At 42.9% G+C, this 22,919-nt stretch overlaps 1 protein-coding gene across 1 annotated transcript; it reads left to right on the forward strand.

Moving 5' to 3' along the window:
- Positions 1 to 8,868: 8,868 nt before the first annotated feature.
- Positions 8,869 to 21,502, forward strand: OCIAD2 (OCIA domain containing 2). The gene is made up of 7 exons (XM_068940944.1): positions 8,869 to 9,393; positions 11,728 to 11,812; positions 13,661 to 13,714; positions 15,999 to 16,046; positions 17,078 to 17,183; positions 18,441 to 18,536; positions 20,295 to 21,502. The coding sequence occupies exons 1-6, from the start codon at positions 9,322 to 9,324 to the stop codon at positions 18,520 to 18,522; spliced, it is 447 nt and encodes a 148-aa protein (XP_068797045.1). The 5' UTR covers positions 8,869 to 9,321; the 3' UTR covers positions 18,523 to 18,536; positions 20,295 to 21,502.
- Positions 21,503 to 22,919: the final 1,417 nt, after the last annotated feature.

A 22,919-nucleotide genomic window follows, 5' to 3' on the forward strand; every position in this document is an offset into this window, starting at 1 on the left:
GCCCGGCACGCGGCGGCCGCCGGCGCGCGGGCGCCGCCTGGCGGCTCCTGCGGGCGGGGCGGCGGCGGCCGTTGGGCCCGTTGCCGGCGCGAGGCGGCTGCCGCCGTCCCTGACGGGAGGCCGCTCACCGCCGCGGGGGGGTTCGCGCCAGCCAGGGAGGAGACGGAAGCACAGGGTATCACATCGCCGGCGCGGGCAGAGGGGACGTGCTTCCCGGCTCTGTAACCGTATGTTTGATTAACTGTTACGACGTTTTTTCTGGGGGGGGTTCCGGCCCGGTGCTGGGCTCCTCTGGCTGGATGCGCTTCGTTTTATGGCAGGTGAAGGCCTTCTAACAAGCAGAGCTCTCCGCAAGAGTTTTCCGGGGTGAGGCTCAAGCCGCTTTGTTCGTTAGCTTCAGAGGAAACACTTAGCTATAATGACCCAGCCACGATCGCTACTGGCAGCCCCTGGCAAAGGGATTACATCAGCAGAATCTGATCTTACTAATTTCATTTGCGGCATGGAAAGTAAATTTGTTACTACGGGCTAAGAAGTTCTTTTGCCGTTGGAAGTTACTGTTTTCTAAAGTTTTATATAAATCTTTCCACAGTACCTTATGAAACTGCCGGCTATATTTTTTCATTATGTTAAACTACTGTCCCATTCTAAATTACCCTTACAACATGCATTTCTTTGCCTTGCGTTTGAAGCCCCAAACCCGTAGAGGTAAATTAAAAACACCTGACACACAATGAACCATAACTAGCAACATACTGATTAAATCTTATTTGTGGGCACAGTATTATACCCACAAAAACTGGGAACGTTTTGTCCCAGTAGTCTCACAAACAAGTACAGAGACCATTTAGTCCATGTTCTTATGAGCCATGTGGTGGATTATTACAAGTAAAGAGCAAATTGTGTAAGACAAGCTCTGTGGATTGTGATCTGCAAGTGCTAGATCTCCCACTGGGAAAGCCTACAATTTTAAGAAAAAAAATCATGGAACCTTAGTAAGCATAGGTATTTCATTTTGTTTTAAACTGAGAAGAAATATTTAGAAGACTCAAAGGGGATCTGAGCAATGTATACAAGTATCTAAAGGGAGGGTGTCAAGAGGATGGGGTCAGACTGTCCTCACTGGTGCCCAGCAACAGGACAAGAGGCAACAGCCACCAACTGAACCACAGGCAGTTCCATCTGAACCTGAAGAAAAACTTCTTTCCTGTGCGGGTGACTGAGCACTGAACAGGTTGCCCAGAGAGGTTGTGGAGTCTCCTTCCCTGGAGATATTCAAAAGCTATCTGGACATGATCCTGTGCAAGGTGCTCTAGAGGACCCCTTCTTGAAAAGGGCAGTTGAACTAGATGATCTCCAGAGGTCCCTTCCAACCTTGGCCATTCTAGGATTCACCATTTAAACCAGTCAGATTAGCAATCACCATGCATGTCTATCACTTACATTTTCATACAATACAGGCAGGTAAATAGTGTGGTGTCTCAGAAAGCCCAGTGCAGGGCTGGTGTATAATAACTTATGCTTTGGATACACAAAACTGGAACAGAAAGAGTGAGTAACATTTATTAAATGGAAAGCATGGTTTGATGAAGACAATACTGATACTGGAGTGAGCTAGTGTCAAATCATTGTGACTAAAACGTGGACCTCACTAGATGTATGACCACCCTACAACTCTGCATTGCTTGTTTTGCCACTATTCTTTGTCATCCCGTTTAATCTTATTTTTCGCTTCAAGGTTATCTAGGAAAAATTCACAATACTGTTAAAAGGATCTGATCTGACACATCAAGATCTATTTTTCTACCCTGCAGTATAATGGGATTTGGCTAACTACAAAAACTCATTTGAATTTTGGTTGTTGCTTTGAAAACATACAGATATTTCAGACTTCTACAAAAGAATTGAAGTATTTTGATGGAAAAGCCATCCTCTCTAGGGGAGGAGGAGGAATGACACTCATAGATTTAATAACTTTCTTTCTCTTTTTCTCCAAGTTCTATGTCACTTACTAAGTGCATCTTCTCTTCAGTTAAGAAAAGTCATCCCAGGAGAAGTATTGCAGGTTTAGGATTGTGCAAATGATGACACCATTTCATCTTGCTGTGGCGTGACACAAATAAAACACGTAAGACCAGATCTTTGGCCAGAGTAATGAGATGCACTATGATCCCCAGACATGGCTGCTTTTGTAGCAGCATAGCAACAGTGTGATGCTCACAGGACATACCCAGCTGAAAAATATTTGATACAATTTTACAGTACTTTTTGTAATCATGCTATGTTGCTTCATGGTTCAGAGATGGAGTTCCTGTAGAACTAGACAAGACTGGAATCATTAAGCTGACACGTGTTTGCGTGCCTTCTGCTAAACTCAGTGATAATAATGCAATTCCTGACAAATTTCGTCATTTTATTCTGGGTACTCTCTTTGAGATTCTTGCTAACTACTAGGTTTGGCTTCAAACCTAACACAAAGTTACATTCTAGTTCTGTTTATGGAGTTAATAAGCAGACGCACATCTGAGCCTAGGAAGGAGCTTTCAGGTGTGATGTGCTTTCAAATGAAAACAGACACGTCTTAGCATAAATCTTAATACTTGCAAGTGGCTTGATTACACGTATATGTGTAGAAATGCCTTTCACTGCAATTTTTTTATTCTGGAAGTGCCAAATGCATAGCTGATAAAAAATAAAGCAATAGCGTTTCATCCACACACAAATCCAGAGATGCTCAACCAGCAAAACCAAGAAAGCCTGCTACAGTAAGAGTTTCCAGCCACTGAAAAAGTGGGGGAAGTTGTTCTTGCCTATTGCCCAGTAGACATATGCCTGACTGGGCAGAATTAAGAAGCAGAAGAAAATGCTAGAGAAATGGAGGAAAACAGCATAAAAGTAGACACAAATGAATTCTAAAAACATGATTCTGGAAAAGCTAGGGTGGCTGAGCTTATATTTACTGGTTAGGCACCTGTCACTGTCACAATGGAAGCACAAAGACTTGTAGGTCATTGGGTACCTATTCTGTTTACACAACAGTGTTAAACTTCTTAATCATTACCTTTACCACTATTATGCAAAACTGCATATACATAGTCATACTCATAAACATTAAATAGATTTGGTTGTCATTTTCTCAAGGTTACAGCATGAGCATGCTGGCTACAAAATCCTGTTATTATGTTACACCTAGGCTGAGGTGAGGCTGATTTCCACCTCTTGGAAGTTAGTCATAAAAGGCAGGACTAATAAATACTGAGACGCTCACTAAAGACCTTTTTTCAGTAAAACGTACTGTATGACATGACATGCTAACATTGCGCCAGAGGAATTCCAGTAATCTACCCAGTGCAAGAACTCATGATTCACTTTAATATGTATTAGAAATGTCAAGTACAAGTAAGTCTGATTATTACAGGAGCTGAGCACCTACAACTCCATTGAAATCAGCTATTGTTCCAAGTCTTTACTGTAGAGAAGAAATTATGCATTTAGCTTCGCAGGCTAAAAGAAGAGAAAACTTGGTGGCAGTTTCACTGCCTTCTTCACACTGAGAAGTGAAAATCCTAAACCTGATAATTAGCAGCCATTCATCTCGACTAAAAGATAGACCAGACCAGATGTAAGATAGAAATAAACATATCCAAGAATCAGATGATAAACCAGGGCATAGAAAATTATTACATAGTTTCTTGGAAATGAAGACAGAGTCTAATATTGTACTCAGAAGTGTTTTGACTGTTTCCTGCTGTGACATTTGATGTCTTTTAATTCATCTTTAACTCCTATTCCCATTAGTATGAAAACAATGCCCTGCAGTGTAATTCTGATATGATTTCCCGTGCTCTAAATATGTTCATACTGATGCATCATTTTACCACACGGTGCTTGCATCACTCCAAGTCTTTGCTTCTCAAAGATTTTCTAACCAATTAATATCCTCTGTGTTTGTAGAATGGATAAACAAACCGTATTTCTCACACTCTGTACTAGTTCCTCTTCTTTCATGTGCTTTATGTGTACATGGATTGTTAAATAAGCACACTGGGAAGGTTCTGCAATTGGCGTGTGTGGTGAACCTCAGGATCCTGGCAACCCTGCAGCGTTTCCTAAAAGGTTCTTCGGACCCTTTGAACAAGCAGCTGCAGATCTATAGACCTTCCCCTATTCTGTAAAGTCTCGTATCCTTGACCTCCTTCTACTCTGACAATATAAAATTCCACAGCTGAGCATTCAACTCCTTATTGGTTGTTTTATTTTTGATATCTCTTGTTCTTTTCCTTGATGTGTAAGTTTAGTGTTGTGCTAGGAGGTGAGAAATGGGGAAGGATCTCTCTTTTGGTTTGCGTTTATTATTTTGAAGCACTAACATTTATTAGTTTCTATGTATTAACTTCTCTCTATTTTCATAGCTCTGAAGTACATTCAGGTAAATCTTGAGGCTAAAGACTGTTTGCAGAACATATTAAGTCAATTGTAAAAACCTACTTTCTCTTCAAAATTCATATTAAAAAGAAATCTAACCTGATTTCTAATAGGCACTTTTGTACAGGAGGGCACAAGAATCCAAGAAACCACTATCCCCAGGAATGCATAACCCCATAAGGAGACTGTCGTTCCAGTACTATTTTATTTGATTTGATTTTATGACTCTTATTTTAAAGTTTAACCAGCTAAGAAATAATTGATTAGGGACTTACCCCACATGAGAATTGCTTGTATATTGTTTTTCACAATGAGGCTTATGGTGGTGTGTTTTGTTTTGTTTTGTTTTTCTTTTCTCCTCATGTTTCTCTCCCTCCTTACAAATTGAAGTGACCCTTCAATACTGATGTATTTAAAGTGTATATTAAACCAGAGCTCACAGCCAGTATCTATTACATTATTTTTACTTATGAGTTCAGGGATCCATCTTAGATCACAGAAGAGATAGATACTCTTTTAAGAGCCATTTTTACTTTGTTTTATTTTTGCACAGTTGGTTTAAGACATCACCCTTGCCAAACCCTGTGTGAAGAGGGCATTTCGTCACAGTAACACCCAATGGTCTCACGTGGCTGGCAGGAACCAGGTGATACTCTGGGGGATGGAGCTTCATGCAGCCAAGACTTCCGGAGGCTGAAAGCCTTTCTGGACTTACAAAAATGAAACTGTGACCTACCTGTCATGGTTACTATGAAATACAGATGTTGAGGTCATGAAAGAGAGGGAAGTATAATGCTGATCTCCCTAGCTATTTATTTCATGATAAACACTGGAATCACTTTCTCATTTTTTCTTTACTTCTTGTTAATATTAACATAAAAATATGTTGATTTATTTATGTAAGTATCATGGTATCCACAATCAAAGTAGATAATCAGTGTATTTTATTCTAAAATGGTAAAAAATGAATGTGTCAGTTCTTTTTAAATAAGATATAATTACTCTTCCACATAGCATTTTTCTTTCAATTTACTGGCATTTCTGTTAGGAAAAATGTTCTGTTGTAGATTTCCACTCTTGCCACTGGAAAAAAGTAGAGACACATCACACAGCACCATACATTGCTAGATGGTCGTTAACTTATTAACAAATAGCATTTTAAAAATAATGTTCTGAGTTTTATTTGGGAAATATAAGCACTCAGAAGGAATCTTATAAACAAGTTTACTGTTTTTTTCTTTCTCCAGGAGCAGCCTGAAAGGTGGTGGGGACTGCTACAGATATTAATAATAGATATTCATATAGCGAAGGAAGACAACCATGAAGCCAGCTGTAGAAATTCACCTTCCACCTCTGGTACAAACAGAAGTCTGTGCTTACAGGAGAGACTAGCAGAGCACCTGACCCTGTCCTTTTTCTATCCCGGAAGTCAGTACACTGCCACACCTCAGTGCATTAAGGCAGCTCTGTGAAATGATCAGTTAATGTACAGGTACCAGATAAATCACCCAAGAATTATCCCAGAAGCAGCTGAAAATAATTTTAGTCAAAGCTATGCTCATGTGTGTGTATATCCTTATTTATCAATTATATTTTTGCATGAGGTAGAGGTGAAAGCGTTAGCCGCTTCCTGCTGCCCCTATGCAGTACTTCAGAAAAAGGAATTGTTTCATCTAATTACCTTGCAGGCAAAACTGTAATTATTCCATCATCACTGCACACATTGCAAGAGCCATTACGAGACTACAGTTAACTTCTGTGCATGGTATTTCCGAAGGGGGCGACTGTAATGTGGATGCTGAAAGTCTCCTCCACCGCGGCCCCTCAGGATGAGGGCGCTCCCGCCCCGCCGATCACCTCTCCGCTGCTCCCCCGCCTCTGTCCCGGGCGGGTCCCGCGGGAGGCGCCGCAGCGGCCGCCAGAGGGCGGTGAAGCCCGGCGGCGGCGGGCGGCAGCGGCGGCGAACTGGGGCTGCCGGGGGCCGGCGCTGCCCGGGGCCGGGCCGCGCTTCCCCTTCGGGGCTCGAACCTCCCAGCGCTTCGCACCTCTCCAGACAAACCCTGCGCCCTCCAAGCAAACACAAAGTAGTGTTGGAGCTTGTTGCTGTGTGAGTTGGATAAGTGACTGTCAGCAAACGCTTGAGCAGGTGCTGCAGGCGCACAGCTGAGAAAACACTAGGTGTGTGCTTCCTAAGGTCCACCCAGCTGTTTATAGGGAGCTTTCCAGTACAGACCCAGTGCAGCTGGCCTGTTGCCTCTCCTTCAAAACAAGAGGCTTGTTTTAAAATTAAGTATCTATTCAGAAAGTACATATGATACATTATAGTGAGTCTTCCCTTACTCCTCACGAGGGAGGCTGTGCCTCTGAAGAGCCTCTCTGCAGTGCTAAGCTAGCTGTCACAGTGATTACTGTATTACAGTGGCACCTGCCCTGGGCAAAGCTCTGTATCTCTACTATAGGTCACGCTCATTTGTGTGTACTGGTTAATAAGGGCTGGTTTTGCTTTCACCTTCTTCCCAAAGTAACCTTAGAAATTTGCATTTGGTCACCAGTACTAGTTGGACAGAGGAGTCTGTAGAGTATAAATACAGTATATAAAGATGTTGGTTCCTACAGCCTGAGACAAAAAACATACCTGTTTTCTCATGTGCTGCTTCTTTGTCAACCAGTTAGAAGAATCAAAAAGGTGAAATCTTTCAGGAGTCCTTTGCTATCTGTTTCTTCTGTGAATGAATAAAATGATCCAGAAAAGTTCTTACGGAATAGAAAAACTAGTGGCTCAACTAGTTGATCCTTACAGGCCACGTTGATTTAATTGTGTGTTAAACATGTATTTTGGTTAGATAAAAGAATTACATAGTGGAGGAATTCTGCCCAGGCCAGGCCACCTAAGAGGACCTATAACTAAATGTTATAGTAACAATTACATGGTTAGGTCCAGAAAGCAGGCAGTGATACTGATGTAGTAGAAAAATGCAAAAAAGTCATGTTTTTCCAATGGGTCAATGCAACTAAAGTTATTTTTCTGGGATGATGATTGTGTTTCCAAAACACAGCGCCACAAGATAACTGCAACACTCCTAACCTTCTCAGTTGGGAGGCCCTATGTATGTGCTGAGTACTAATAGTTCATGTTAATAATATTTTGATGACCTGAATTCTGTCCCTTTTCCTTGTTCTTGCCAGTAGAGCTTTCATCCCAAGTGGGAAAGGTGGCAGGAAGCTGCTGAGAAGGCTGCATATTTGGAGGACTCTTCATTATGTTGAAGTGGGAGTATAGCTGAATAACATAAAACTCTGGAGAAATGTATGCTGAAGGCAAGGAGATTAATGGCAAGCTGCAAGCTGTCATAACCTAATTCCTACTCTGCAGTGTGGTCAGTGACTCAGCTTTTTTTATGCTCATAAAGGAGGTGCAGCACTTAACTGCTGCAGCAGTTAGAAGCTGTATCAGTCAGTAGTAGTTTCCAGTGACACTTTTTATGCAACTCTCTGCACAGGTAGGCTTCTTGAACAGGTAAGAATACGAGGAGTTAGTGTCTCTGATTGACATAAACATCTTTGAGGTTTTATGGTTTTTTCCATCTTTTCCCCCTTTTTTGCATTATGTGATGAGAAGCTGACAGAAAATGGAATTGCTCTTAAGTTGGTCAGAGTGAGGTAGACAGTAAAGAGCTGTTGGCTTTCTCAACACTCTGGGGATTTCCAAGTTCAGATGCTTTCCAAAACACAATGGTCACTGACTTTTTTTTTTTTTTTTTTTCCTCCTGAGAGTGGCTGAGAATGCAGCAAAGCCTGAGCAACAAAAAGTTACCATTAGGGCAGATTTGTGTCAACACAATGCTTGAGTGAGTCTTTTTAGCAAGGGGGGGGGGGGGGAGAGAGAGAGAGAGAGAGAGAAAGGCATGTTGCACCTGCCCCACCACTTGAAAAAGCATTGCCCTCTGAAAGTCTGGGGTGTGGGAAGTAGACGTTGCTTGAATGTTGCCACTGTGCAAGTGTCCCAGCAAATCAGTTTTGTGCAGGAAACAGTTGAGACAGTTACCCTCTGAATGCCAAAAAACATGCAGGTTATTAGATTGTCCAGTGTGTTTCCTCTTTATCTCTGTCCTTCCAGCAATTTCTGCCTTGTTTGGTGTCATCCTTCTGGGAAGGTGCTCTCTGAAGAGCAGCAGTGCTGCTAGGTATGTTGATAAATAAAGTGTGCCAGACCATGTGACAAAACTCAGAGTGCAGCTATTGGGATTGCTCTGGAAATAAGTAAGATTCCTTTCTGTTTTCCCCAGCAGCATGATTTTGAGGCATGGAAGATTACAGTCCTAAAGCTCCTTGGAATCTGTTCCTCTTGGATACTGTTAAAATACTGTTTGTAACTGGTGTTTGCTGGGAATGCAGATTGGGTTTGTGATAGGCTTGCACCGCAGGTCTGGTGGAATCAAAGCTTCTGATCCTGGGAAGGAGGGTAGAACGAGTGCAGCGTATAGTGATTCTGGGCAGCGCGCTAAAGGGGCTAAATGTTTCACCTGCAATCTGGCCAGAATAGGAAGGTTTTGGATGACTTGCTCATGTTTATTCTCATTTCTCTATGGTTGGGAGCTATACCGTGTTCCAGCATATTATTTTTACCCTTTACTTTTCTGTCTGAACTAGGCTCCAAGCAGGTCTCTATTGCTACTGAGTGATAGATACACTGTGCTCTAAATCACGTGTCATCAGGTCCTTTGGATGCTGTAAAAACCTTTCAACATGGGTGTTACTGTTGCTACGTAAATACTGAGCTACCTATAAGGATTTGATACTTTGGCTTTCTACCTTTGTACCTAGCAGGAAGAAGGGTAGCCAAGCACACGTCACCTCATCTCTGCTGACCAAGACTGTTAGCAAAAGAGGACAAGAATGACAGAGGCAACATCTTCTGAAATAACCCATGAGGAAAATAAAACAGCTCCACTAAAGCAAGCTAGATGGGTAAGTGGGGTTGCCTCTCTCTTCTTGTTGATGCTATTGCTAGGCATTAACTAGGATTTAGCATTGCTCGCTCTTGCTGAAGAGAGAAACAGATACGTGTTAGCTCAAGCCCATAAATGAAGAAAAGAAAAGGCGCTCTCTCACTCCTGCTCGTTCACTACAGTCGGAGGGCTGGGAGCTTTTGGTTCTCAAGCCGCTGGACTTGAGAAAGTGGACTGTAATTGATGCTAGCTGGCAGTGATTGAGAAGGGGTTTGGTACTAGTTAAGAACTGGCTGAGCCCTGGTTCCATGTAATGCAGCCCTAGTTTAGTACAACCTGTTCCACTACCAAGTTGGGTGTGTATGTTCAGAAGGGGAGAAGGGAACCGTAGCTGCACCAGAACCTGCCCTGGTCCTTTGCAGAAGCTGAGTGCTCCCATCTGCTGGAGAAATCAGCTGCCTGTGGGGGACAGATGTTGCCATTTTATGCTGTGAGCATGTAATTAACCAAAAGGAATTGTAATGTGGTATGGCCTTGTGGATAGCCACTCGCTGTCAGCCGCAAAAGCGGGCTGATGTGTGAGGGAAGGCGGCCCGGGAGTGAAGGGTGACAGTGAGGCAGGCAGGGGCAGTGCTTGAAAAGGTCACAGTCGCACAGTGCCCCCAGAAGAGGAGAAGAGCAGGTCCAGTGATGCCAGCCAGGGTCAACCAACAGTTCAGTGATCACCAGGCAAGTTGGTAGGAATGAGGCAGGTCTGAGGGAAAGCCAGGAAGTCAGGCTGGCTCATCACGGTAAAAGGCAAAGTACAGTCGTACCTACAGCACAGCTCAGGCAAAGACATTAATGTGTAATTAATTGCACCTGATTAAGTGCAGCTTCCTGAGCCAAGGGGCAGAGGTCTGGGGCAAAGCTTGATTTTTTTTTTTTTTTTCCTTTTTTTCCAGCCCTTTCTCCCAGTTTAGCTGTTTTCCCAGAATATAATCCAAGGTTACGCAACTGTGCGGTATTAGAACAGACTTTGACTATAAGCAGCTAAACCTCTGGCAGAGTGTTTGTGGAGGGAAAGAGGTTGCAGAACCTGTTTGGGCACTCGGGGCCGTGACACTCATTTCCTTATCTTTCACTTAGCCTGTTCAGGTTTTATTGTATTTGCTGTATGAGCAAACTTCACGTTCTGTCTCATGACCTTCGTGTGAAGCCAGTTTGGCGTCAGTTCTGTGGGGTTTACGCAAGCAGTGCCACCATTAACTTTAGTGGGAGTAATGCTTGAAGAAGGATTGAGGTATTAATTAGCTTAAAAGTGAAATGTGTAACTGCAGGCAATAAATGCATGTTATTATTAGAGCTACAAAACCATGCAGCAGTCAGGCGTAAGATAATGTGGAATTCTGTAATAGATGAATGTGCTCTTTTCCCAAAGCACTGCTTGTTCTATCAAGTCTAAGTTGTTGCTCTCAAGAACAGTTAAGTCTGTAGATGTTGTGGTTTTCCGGAAAAGCACTGAAATGTCAACTGATTTTTGACTCATGACAATGGCTGCGGCAGAGAACCTGGAGCAAGATTTTTGGAGTAAGAACTAGTCTGCTTGTTTCAGATGTCCAGTGGTGAGACTATCAGTGCCAAAACCGATAAGTGAATCGCAGCTTAAAGAAAGGAAAATAGTTACTGATAGCCACATCTCCGTACCCTGCATAGTAGAATGCATGAGAGGGTATTGTTACTTTTTTTTCTTCCAATCAAAACAAAAGGAAAAAAGAGCCACCGTAAATGTGAAAGGAAGTTGTTGGCAAGCTAATCATTAGGAAGGTGAAGCCAGTCTGTTAAGAGTTCAGTGAATGCCATGAATATATTTAAACTGCACCGAGAAAGAGTTAGGCCAAGCAAATCTGACAGAGCTTATGTTGATCCTGTTTTGAATACTTAGAGCATCTACTTGTTCTGAACTTCAGTTGGCTTTGGTACTGGGCAGAACTTAATTAGTAGACGCTCCTACGCTACCTTTGTTCTTTGTCACTTCTGTTCCAGCAAGCTGAAAGAGCTCATGAAAATAAAGCAGTTAAGAGGAATAAGGCGATATACTTCTGGGGGGAACTAGCAACTGGACTATTTTTGGAAAGCATAGGCCAATAGGATGAGTGGCTTAACTGTTTATTTCTTTATTAGGTTATGAGGTATTTCATGCCATTGCTAACAACCAAACAATGAGTTTGAGTGTTTGGGTGGCGTTTGCGTTGCATGCTGTTTGTGTTTTGAATTATTAACTTATCTCCTTAAATTGCTTTGATTTTTTTTTTTGTTGTTGTTCTTCTTGTGAGGTAAAATTCAGTAAGCTAACCCAGGATTATCCTTTCAGCCAATGTTTTATTGCCCCATCTCACAAACTCCAGAAATTGCAAAGATCCGTGAAGAATGCAAAAAGGAAAGTTTCTGGTACAGAGGTGAGTAGTCCAAACTTGTTCTTCTCTCGGTGAGAATGACTGCTTGATGTGTTTATGCAGAACTGGCTGCAAAATGCCTTGTCATTTATTATAATATATTGGATTTGTGTTGGAATATTATTGTGTGTCAGTTCTGTCACCGATGTTTAAATTGAGCAAGGTGCTAGTATAGAAGTAATTGAATTATTTCTGTAATCATTGTAAGTAAAGGTGGCGGAAGGAAGCTCTTAATAGCTTACTGTGAACTCGTAGTCATGATTAGAATGCCAACTCTGTGTTCATGAGGTCAGTTATTAAACCAACTGTAGGGATGTTTTATGTTATTACGTACTCCTTCTTGCCTTTGCATGTGTTCAAGAAGTGAGCAGATCAGTGTGTAGGTTTGACAATAAAAACAATAGCAATAGCTATAGCCAAGAAATATCAAGCTAGCAGGATGGCAAGCCTAAGGGCGGAATTCACAGAAGGGATTTTGGGGAGGTTGGCAGGGACTTGTGGAGGTCTAGTCCAACCCCCCTGCTCAAGCAGGCCTAGCTAGAGCAGGTTGCCCAGGGCCATGTCCAGGCGGGTGAATATTTCTGATCTCCACAACCTTTCTGGGCTACCTGTTCCAGTGCTTGCCCACCCTCACATTACAACAGTTTTTTTTCTTATATTTATGTGGAATATTCTGTATTTCCGTTTGTGCCCAGTGCCTGCTATCCTTTCAGTGGCTACCACTGAGAAGACTCTATCTCCATCTTCTTTACTCCCCCTCATCAGGTTTTTATACATGTTGTTAAGATCCCCATTTCCCCCCCCCCCCGCCCCCGCCCCCATGCCTTTTCTTGTCTAGGTCAAACAGTGCCATTTTTTTCAGCCTCTCTTTGTATGAGAAGCTCCAGTCGTTTAATCCATCTGTGTGGCCCTTCACTGGAATCGCTCCAGTATGTCCCTGACTTTATTGTAGTTCCTTGTTAACAAAAGGGAACGCCTGCAACAAGAAGAAATGGGAGAACGCAGTCTAGAACTCCCTGTAGAATAACGATTCCCCAAGGAAGATGAGATGGGTTGTTCAGGGAAGGGGAAGTGGGGCTAGTTCTCAGCTCTTCTGTAGGCTGTTGCAGGGAAGCAGGGCGCTGGGGCAGAGCAGACATTGCAACATTCTCCTGACAGCACTGTTTGCTTGCCTTAAAGAAAGGATTGGCCCCTCCCTGATGTTTGAAAGAAGAGTTTAGGTATCCTCTTCTGCAAGACCGCGCATGGTTTGAAATCTGAAATACAGAGGGATTACACCCTGCATTTCCTTCTGTCTGGTTTAGTGGCTTTCCTGCTCAGCACTAGGCTTCTGTAGATTTGTTCTTAGACACCAGCCCTACCCATGCACCGACAGGGGAGCGTGGCTGCCTGGCTTGGGTTTGTGAGATTTATTGGGTGTCGAGGCGCCTAAAGGATTAGATGCTCAGTGTTTTGGAGCCGGATTTGTAAGTCCGTTGCATAATTTTTTTAAATATAAAATAGACATTTGCTGAGGGCAGAAGACCTGAAAGGGGTTTCTGCATTTAATTGGAGCTGCTGTCATCACCAGTTTAGCGATATGGAAGGGAGATATTAAAATTTGGGAAGTTATTACTTATATAATGCATTAGCACCAGATGCCACAACATGCCTTATGGCAGGCAGAGTGTGAACAAATCCTTGCTTTGAAGAGATGGTAGTCTGAAGGAGCAGGTGTAATAGGTGACAAAGACAGCTACTCAGTGTTGGTTTTATGGTGATGGTATAAGAAGAAGAATGTATTTATCCAATAGGTAACAAATTTTGTCTGATAGCAGAGATGTTAACTCTTTTTTTTTATTATTTTTACAGCTCTTCCTTTGTCTCTTGGGAGCATGCTTGTCACCCAGGGCCTAGTCTCAAAAGGTAAATAGACAAAAGTACGTGTTACAAGTACAATTACTTTTAGATGGCTAAGTTAGGAAACTGAGGCTCTAGAATTACTATTGCAATGCATAGGTCCCTGAAGCTTGCTACTTTTTGCAAAGTCAGTACTCTTCTAACTGATCACCAGCATCACTGTTGTAATGATTTGGTCTTTAGCTATGCATTGTCACCTTCATCCCTTTGAAGGAACGTGAGCTAGCAATGGAATTAACGAATTCAAAGACTGGTGGCTAGATTCTGTCGCTGTGACCATGTGTACTGGAGTGGAGTCTTCACTGGGGCTGCCTGTGGGGCAAAGCACCGTAGGATCTGAGCAGGGGCGTCAGAATCTGGTAGCGTAGCTCTAAGTGTTGTGTTCTTTGGGAAATGCTGGCAACGTTTTTACAGTGACCGCGTCCCAATATGAATACAGCTGTGGTGCAAAGGGACAAGGAACACTGCCAAAAGGGGAAGACAGAGAGGTCTTTATTGAGATGACTTGTGGTCTGCAGGGTAAAACAAGAGAGAATTGTATTCTGTTTATGTAGTGAGTGAGCCTGATTCTACTCAGTACACCTCAAGTTTCCCTTCTGGGGATCTTGACTGATGATAGGGTTGAGGATAATGTCTCAGGTGAAGAGTGAAGAACATCTACCCTGAAGACTGCCAAGATGGGTGTATCTCACAGAAGCAAATAAGTCAGAGTCCTCTAGGCTACACGAGCCTGCAGGTGCAGTGAGGGCAGGTGGGAGAGAAGAACAATCACAGGGCTTCTTCTGGAGCAAGAAAGAGAAAAGAATCCAGGGGCTAAAAGGAATGGGTGGCAGGAGACAGCAAACAAAGGAGGTGGGAACGGGGACGGCTCAGACTTTTCTCACTTTGTGTGGTTGCAAGCCCCTTGCTTTGTCACAGGCGCTATTACTCTGTCCTGCCTGATGAAATGTCCTTCTGAAATAAGATGAAGAGGAGGGCTCAAACAGGAAACCGGAAAGCTGTACTACTCTGCAAGGGGCTGATGTGGGTTCCCTGTTGCATCCTTGGCCTAAGGGCTTGTAGGCAAACAGGGGAAGTGAGGGAAGGAACAAGGCTGGAAAGTGTGTGAGGGAAGGCAAGGGGTTACACGTTTTTGAAAAGCGGTGAGTAGTGCTGGGAAGGGCTCTGGGGTTCTCTCAGGAGCTAATATGGCAGGCACCCTTTGGCCCTGGGTACTCAGAAACTGGACATTTCTGATCAGCTGTGAAATAGCAAATGCCTGTTTTCAACAATCACTGTTGTGTCTTAACAATTGCGAAAGGGTGCTGTTTAGAAACAAATGCCAATTTTTTCTACTCCCTCCCCTGCCCCCCCTCCCCCCCCCCGCCCAAGACCACATTTAAAATATACGTGTTTTGCATAGCTGCCTGTGGGCAAAGGCCCCTGCACTTAGCATAGGCTAAATGCTCCTCTGTGTCAACTGCAGCGCGCTGGCTCTAGAAGGAGCTGGAGCTTCTGAGCCTCACTGGCACTGTGTGAATGCCTGTAACAGTGAATCCAGTGAATTCACTGCGCTTGGCCTCTGCTGTGGCTGCCTTGCTGTGTGGAGCTCTGCTGCACAGCACAGCGCTCCTGTACCAGACAAACGCTGCTAGAGAGAGGCACAGTGGTTCCAGCTCCTAGAGGTCTTAACTTGGGGGATGTGGATTTTGGAGGGAAAAGGTAAAGAGAATCTTTCTGTTTTCTTACTTGTTCAGTGAACTGTATTCTCCTCTTAAAGGCCAAAATGCCGGTATGAGTACGATGAGTGTGCTCTCTGCTTTCCAGAGGAGACTAGAGATCTGTGATACAGGTTACCGCTAGCCTGGTCAGTGGGCGCCGAAAGCTGCGAAGAGCAGTCTGGGCCTACTTGCCTTGGCACGAGGAGCAGGACCCTGAATAAGAGATTCTAGTTCCCTATTACATCTGCAAGGTTTGTGGTGAGACATGACCCATCACCTCCTCCTGCCTCAGTGCTGCAGGGTCGCCATCAGGAGCCACGCTGCTTTCAGGTTGATTTGCATGCTAAACTAGCACTTGGACTGAATCCTGTGCAGTCCAGAGTGTTTTCCTCATATGAGCTAGGCCTCCACTAAGAACTAGTGGAACGTGTCCTGGTGTTCCTGAATCTAAGTGGGTGGACCTTGAAGTTTTTTGTATGGTCTTCACCTTCAGAAGTGCAAAAGCTTCTAGGAAAAATACCATCTTTGGTTTTGAGTACTGGTGTTTTTTTCAAGTGAATAAGCGTTCTGACTCTTTCATTTTATTGTAGGCATTTTCTCAGCAAGCCCAAGATTTGGATCGTTACCTAAGGTAGCAAGTAAGTTGGACCTAATTCTCAAATGAAAGGAAAGGTAACTTACAGGTGATCTGCAAACCTCCAGGAACCGCACTTTCTTGTGAACTGCAAACGTAGCTCTCTGGATCTCTTTTCAAACTCTTCCCGTTTTGGAATTTATGGGATGTTACCACAGTGCTTTAGGAAAGCAGAATTCTGCTGTGTTTAAAAAAATAGAAGTATTAAGGTTTTTTGAACGTGAACGTTTTCAGTAGCAGTTTATATGTGTTTGCGCTATCCTCTCAAATATGGCGAGAACTCAAATCTCATCTTTATTTTATAAGCAGCGTCAGCCTGGTTGATCTGCCATGCCTAGCAGACGACACAGCTAACGTATCGAGGAACCATCGTGGTAGAACGTGTGTTCCTTTTCATACGTTCATTATTTATCGTAACTGGCTAGTTTAGGCCCAGGTTGCAGAAGAAAGTAGGAACAAAATGCAAACAGTGTAATATAGTCATGCCACTTCTCAATATCAATTTCAATAGTGTATTCAATACCAAGAAGCAAAGTTTGTGTTCCTCTGAGAATGGTTTTGTTCGGCAGAAAGTTGTGGATGCCTAGGTAGTAGTCTGATTCTGTAACGAGTGGAAGGCTGAAGTTCTGGCTTCTTTGAAATCCTGGGAAGATAGAGTTGGAGTGGTGATCATCAGAAATACCACAGTGTACATAAAAGGGCAAGAGAACTTAGTGCTGACATAGTGATTGAATTTCACTGTGGGCTGTCTTTGCAGTCTGCTGCCCTGAATCTGGAATCTTGTGATTCCAGCTGAATGTGATAGCCTTTTCCTGCCTGCGTTGTTTTGGACCAGTTGCTGTGTTTCATGGTAGCTAGCTGGATGTCAATAGTAAGTGGAACAATCCCTGTGGTACAGTATAACTCTACCTATGGTTGTGAAGTGTTTAGAGAAGATGAGTTGCGTACGGTTCATTGTACGATTAAAAAGGAGCCAATTACAGGCTCCTCGTTTGAGCTCATATATGAACGATCTTTTGTGATCTGTCTTGACAGTTGCCGGCGTCCTGGGTTTTGCCGTTGGAAAGATGTCATACGTAGGAGAATGCCAAAAAAAGTTCCAGAAAGCTGGTATTGTACCCTTTGGTCCATCAAAGAAAAGGTTTGTCTTTATTTGCATCACTAATCCTAAATCAAAATAGTTTTAAAAATAGAGTAAAAAGGAGATGTAGCAAAACCAGGTATTTAAATTCTGTGCTCGGGGCACGAGGTACTACTCCTCTCTCCTTAAGTTGTTATATGGCAGTATTGGAAACTACCACATAATTCTTCAGAAAGAGAATTTTAAATTTTTAATTTTAAAAGTTACTTTTTAACTGTGGTGGAAGAGTAGTTACTGGTTCTCTTTTCGTCTAGTATTGTGCCTCTGAAGCGTCTCCCCATCTTTACCACTTAGCCCTTTGAGTCTTCCTTTGTACCATACATCAGGCCAAACGTACTGCAGATTTTTTTTCTTGTTTTTTTAAACAGTATCCCTCTATGTCAACAATAATTTCAACCTCAACCCACATTTCAGCCTCCTCCTCTGTGGCTCTGTCCAGCCTCACACTGCTATACCAAACCATGAAGACCATAAGCTGCAAGGGTATTTTTTCCCCTCACAACTCTAACCCTATCATGGATCTTCCCACTTGCTTCCTGTTACCTGTCACCTCCAGGTTCTAGTTACTGTTTTCTAAATTTTGTGTAAAGTATTCTTTCCAGCCAAATCACGCCTTAGCTTCTTCCTAACCTCCTCGTTTGGTTGCCGCTGTTGCTTTTTGTTCCCAGTATGGCTTCTCGTATGCACCTCTCATGTGCAAAATGCACTTCCAAAAGCCCTACCTACAAGATCGTTCCCCTCTCTGTATTTGCGTCTTTCCCTCAGGCCAGCCTAAGCTTTTATTCCTATGAAAATGCCTAGCTGATAATGGGAAGCTTCATTGTTTATGTGTCAAAGCAATTTTTATATACTGTTTCTACTTCCACGCTTTTCCAAACAGCAGAGCTACTACTTTCCTCGCATGGTATTGTGCACAGGTGCCTGTGTGTCACTCTTAAGTGTTCTTCCGCCTGCTCCTAGCATGTGGTTCGTTGTTATTGATATGGCAGGGACTGTCTTTTCCTGCTTAGAAAGTCCTATTATACTCTGATGATTGATGGAAACAACTTACAGGTAAGAATAATAATTAAGGAGTTTTATTGGTTTAGACATTTGGATCATATTTTTCAGTTTCCATCCCATAAAACAAGTTACGACAGTTGGAGAACATAAGCTACGGATCACTTTGTTTTGGGACACTTGCCAGTGAGCCATCTGGTTATATTGGAAGAAATCTAGCAAACTTCTGGAATATTTTATTTGCCTTCCATGTTGTAGGCATTGTCATCATACCTGCAAAGAGTGCGAAGCAAAATCGGGATCAAATGAGAAAGGAGATCTAATGCCTTCAGCATCTTAATGCCTTAGCCTCAGGTAGGCATACTTGAAACTTAAAAGAAGTTCTTATTTTCTTTTTCGTGTTGAGTGGTGTTCCTTCTTGAAAGCTTTGAACAACATAGTGAAAATCACAGATTTGGTTTAATTAAAATCTGAGGATTATTTGCGGAAGTCTTCTAGCTGTGGTTTGCGAACAAAATTTGTTTCTTCATTTTTACCTGATATACCTTTTGTGTTAATTGTAAATCCCCCATTTCTGAGGAATTTCTGATTTAGCTGCAGCAGTCTCAGTAAGAACACTGTTAATGCAGCTCATTGGAAATCATTTGGGTGGTTGGACTACTTGTATGAAAACAAATATAACTCCTTTCTCTTTCCAACTTTTGTTTCTTAAGAATCAAATAATTATAGGTGATGTTTATATTTTTAAAAGAACACTGAAATACTGAGATTCTAAGAGCAGGGACAGTTGGGGGTGGGTTAGTTCGTTTGTTCATTTTTTTGGCAGTACCGTTCTTTGGCCGCAGCCGTAGTGAGGGCGATATGAAAGGGATGCTATTCAAGGAAGACCTGCGGGTGCAAAATGGAAGAACAGCCAGCTGTGGAGTGGGCAGAGACAACCCACGTGATCTTTTCACCCTGAAAAGGGAAAGTTCCCCTTGAGAAAAAGGAAGGTTTACAGGATAGAAGCAGGGGAGGTGTTTAAAACCACCTTCACTCTTTGCCTATGAGAAACAAGCCAGCAGCTGGGCTCTTTAAAAGCATTTTCCCACATTCTGCTTGGGGTAAGCTGGCCTGCATTCTCGCCGGCAGGAGAATATGTGAAAGTGTTTGCAAATAGCTTGGCGCTCTCGAGCAGGGGGAGAGCCAAGGGCCAGTCTGAAATCCGGCCATGCGAGTTTGTCACGGCTCTGGCTGTGGCTCAAAACAAAGTTCAATGCCGAAATGGTTGAACTGAGCCTCTCGGGCCCACGTTACGTAGGAAGCGAGGCCAAGGTGCTGCAAATGGTCCCTTTCTCGCTCTGAAGGATATCACTGTGGCCAACCTGTAAGGAGGAGTATCCCGCCAGAACCGGTTAGCTACAAGGAGGGAAGAACGCGGGATGCCACAGGCTCCTGCAGTAGATCCTGGAATTTCTGCTGTAGGACCTGTTCCAGCTCAGATGCTCATCAAAGATCTTAAGTGGCTGACAGAAGAGTGGCAATTGGGTCTTGCTGTCTGCTCCTTTTTGAAAGGTCTGGAGAGCCTGTTCAGAAACATAGTCTGAAAACAAACGCAAGGCGAGTGGACTTTTTTCAAGGAAAAAGCCATTATATTTGGGCCAACGTGGTATTTTAAATTTAGTTGGAATCAGTTTGGACAGACAGGTTTTTGAAATTTAGGAAAATGAATATTGTAAGCCTGGGTTGTTTTCTGTATTGCTAAACAATGAAAGTAATAACCTCGTAACCTCTTCAACGCTTTAATCAAAATTCTTCATTTAGCTTTATGCATTATAGCGTAGCGTGCTTCACTCGTTCTTCAGGTAGCGCGCTATAAGGACGCACAGAGACCCTACTGAGTGTCCTTCACCGCTACCAAGCTAAACGTGCGTTCCCAAGCTCTGGCATTGCCTAGGAGGACAGCCCAGTTAAAATCATGCTCATACTGAGGAGTCCAAGGGTATTCTTTTATCCTCAGAGACGTTGCAGAGCTCTCAGAGAAACCGCTAGGAAGCCGTCCGTTTTCTATACAAAATAAGATGGCACTCAGCTTAGTGCTTTAAATAATGTGTCCTCTCATCCGATGTACAGATGCGGTGAAGATGATGACGATCCTGTGAACGAGCTGCTTCTTACAAGCCTTCATTTTGCCAAGAAGAAATCAAGTCTTTGATTTGGTGTAAATTGGCTCATTCGGAATTGTTGCATCATGTTTGCAGTAAATACCACTTTCTTGTAATGCACTTTTTCTCCCCTTTCTCCTCTCTCTTCTCAGCATGTTTTTTTTCCTCCTTTGAGTGCAGTTTAGCTCTTAGTGCTGAGAAATTAAATTTGTCTGTTGTACTTAAGATGCCAGTGAAACTTTGTGTAGCAAGCAAAATGCCATAAGCTGAAACATTGGTCTTCTACATCAAAGGAAAGAGTGGCAGGCTGTTTAGAGGATTTTCAGCAGCTATCCAGTCCCTAAACTAATCACTTGTTTGCAGCGTGTTTGGTACCAGGCCAGAAGTTCATACTGCAGAATTCCTGCACTGAACCAGCTTTTAATAGGCCAATTTTACATAAACGTCTCCTTTGCCAGGGATATTAAAGTATGCATCACAGTCCGAAAGAGCAAGAAAATACCATACTTCTGGACAATTGGTGGCCTGCACACAAGCCAAGGCTAATTGATAGAGCTAGACAAAAAACTAGATGGCATGCTCACTGTGTAGCTCAAGAAAGCAGGAGCAGACACTTCCCCCTAGGCACAGTGATGGTGTTTACTTGGCAATCCAGTGTACTGCTGTTGACAAGTTAGGGCTTCACTGTCAGTTGCTGAAGACTTTCCTCTGTTTTTGTTATTGCTATTGGTTTTTAAACTATGCCTACTGTTATACCCGTCTTTTTGGGTCAGTTTCTGGGGGCTTCTTTAGCAGGAACAAAGAGACTGCCAGCAGGATATATATCACTTAGAAGTGCAGAGCCGTTATTAATTGGTTGCCCCACACACACACACAGCACAGCTGGGATGTAACACACGAGCAGACTAAGTGCTCACTGTGCTTACCAGGCACCTGAAGACTCTCTTATAGCCAGGGAGGCATCAGCCAGGAGGGCCATTAACACACACAGGAGACGGGGTGGAGGGGGCTGCATGTGACAGAGGGCTGTCCTTTCACGTCAGACTCCCCCAGGCTGTTACCTGCTGGAGGGGACTGAGTGGCTGAAGATTAATTAGCTACTTATTCTTGCTTTAAATGTAACCTTGTTCAGGCTTCCTATTATTTTGCTGTAATAAATTTACTGCTGTATAAAAATTGGTGTCTCCTGTTTTCTAAGTCGATATCCATACTGTGCAAGAGGCAGTACTCCGATTAGCTGATTGTATTGATCCGAGTTCATGAGTTACTGTGGTGTAGTTATGAAAAAAGTTATTTTCTGAATGTTAGGTGTATTAGCACTATATTAGCGTACATCAAAGAAAAAGTGAGCGCAAGTTATGAGCAAACTTCTTCAGAAGGTCTTTAAAAGTATCTCTCTATCCTTTGGGGAATTTATGACTGAATAATTTTTAAGTCCTTCAAGTGTCAGGCTGCACACACATAATACTACTTGATTTGGGAAATAACAGGGTTGTCCTTTATTTTTTTTCTTTTTTGGCAAGATTATTATTTAATACTGTTAAAATACAGGTTTCCCCTGCACTGCTTTGACCAGCCAAACCATTTCTGGTCAGGTGCACAGTTGGGCAACGAGCCTTCGTAGTGAGATACTAATGATGTTGCAATATTTCTTAAACATTACATGATTTAAAATGTTGGAAGTTAAGTGTAAGTTAAGTGACTGTCCCAAAAGCACCAGCTATAAAAGGACAGGGAAGACTCACAGCGCGCTCTGTAGCACGTTGTTTACTTTCATAAAATTGGAGCCAAGTGACTTTTACTGTGCTCTGACTTACAGGGGTGTTGGAGTTTTCCTGATGCCTGGAAGTATATTCTAGAGGTGGAATTGGACAGATGCTGGATTTTTTTTTTTTCAGGAGTGGATAGTTTACAGTCCCTAGTTAAACTCTTAAGCCCCTTAAGATTTGATAAGGAGATATGCAAAAACACTGTCTAAGTCCCAAAAGAAGATTTAGAGGAACACAAATGTTTGGAGTGTTGGTAGTTATACTGCATGACTCAGAAAGGACTATTTAAATGCATACGGATTATTTTACATTATAATTTTAGGCAAAGGAGGGACAGGAAGAGCTGGAAAAATTTTGCTCACCTTAGGTGTTCTCAGAGCCAGCCCCTCAGGATTTTTCTACTCGGGAAGATAAACTGATGAACAGGAAAGAGCGCGCTGAGAACTGTGAGTGAGTACAGCCGTTTTGTAGCAGTCGTGCACAATGTCGTGAGCTGAACTGTGTTGACTCTTCCTATGATAGTGTCAGGACAAGTTGCTGAGCTGGATGCATTCCATGCAAGTCAGTTAAAGAATTTGTTTTTAACAGAGGAGGAAATTAGGGACGATCTATTTCAAAAACATAAGGCAGAGGGAAGTCTGTCTCGGTAATCTTTATTTCAGTCTGGAGTAAGAGGGAGAGAAGCTGCAGGAAGAAAAAAAGAGCTGATCCTATAAAGGATCAAGCATTGTTTATATGGTGCTAAAACTTTTCTTAGTATTTTTTCCCTGTAATAATAGGCTATGTATTCCCTTTTGGCAGGAAGACGCTACAAAAAGGTTAGA

The sequence above is a fragment of the Struthio camelus genome, chromosome 4 (assembly GCF_040807025.1).
Source record: "Struthio camelus isolate bStrCam1 chromosome 4, bStrCam1.hap1, whole genome shotgun sequence".
In the NCBI taxonomy this organism is placed as follows: Eukaryota; Metazoa; Chordata; class Aves; order Struthioniformes; family Struthionidae; genus Struthio; species Struthio camelus.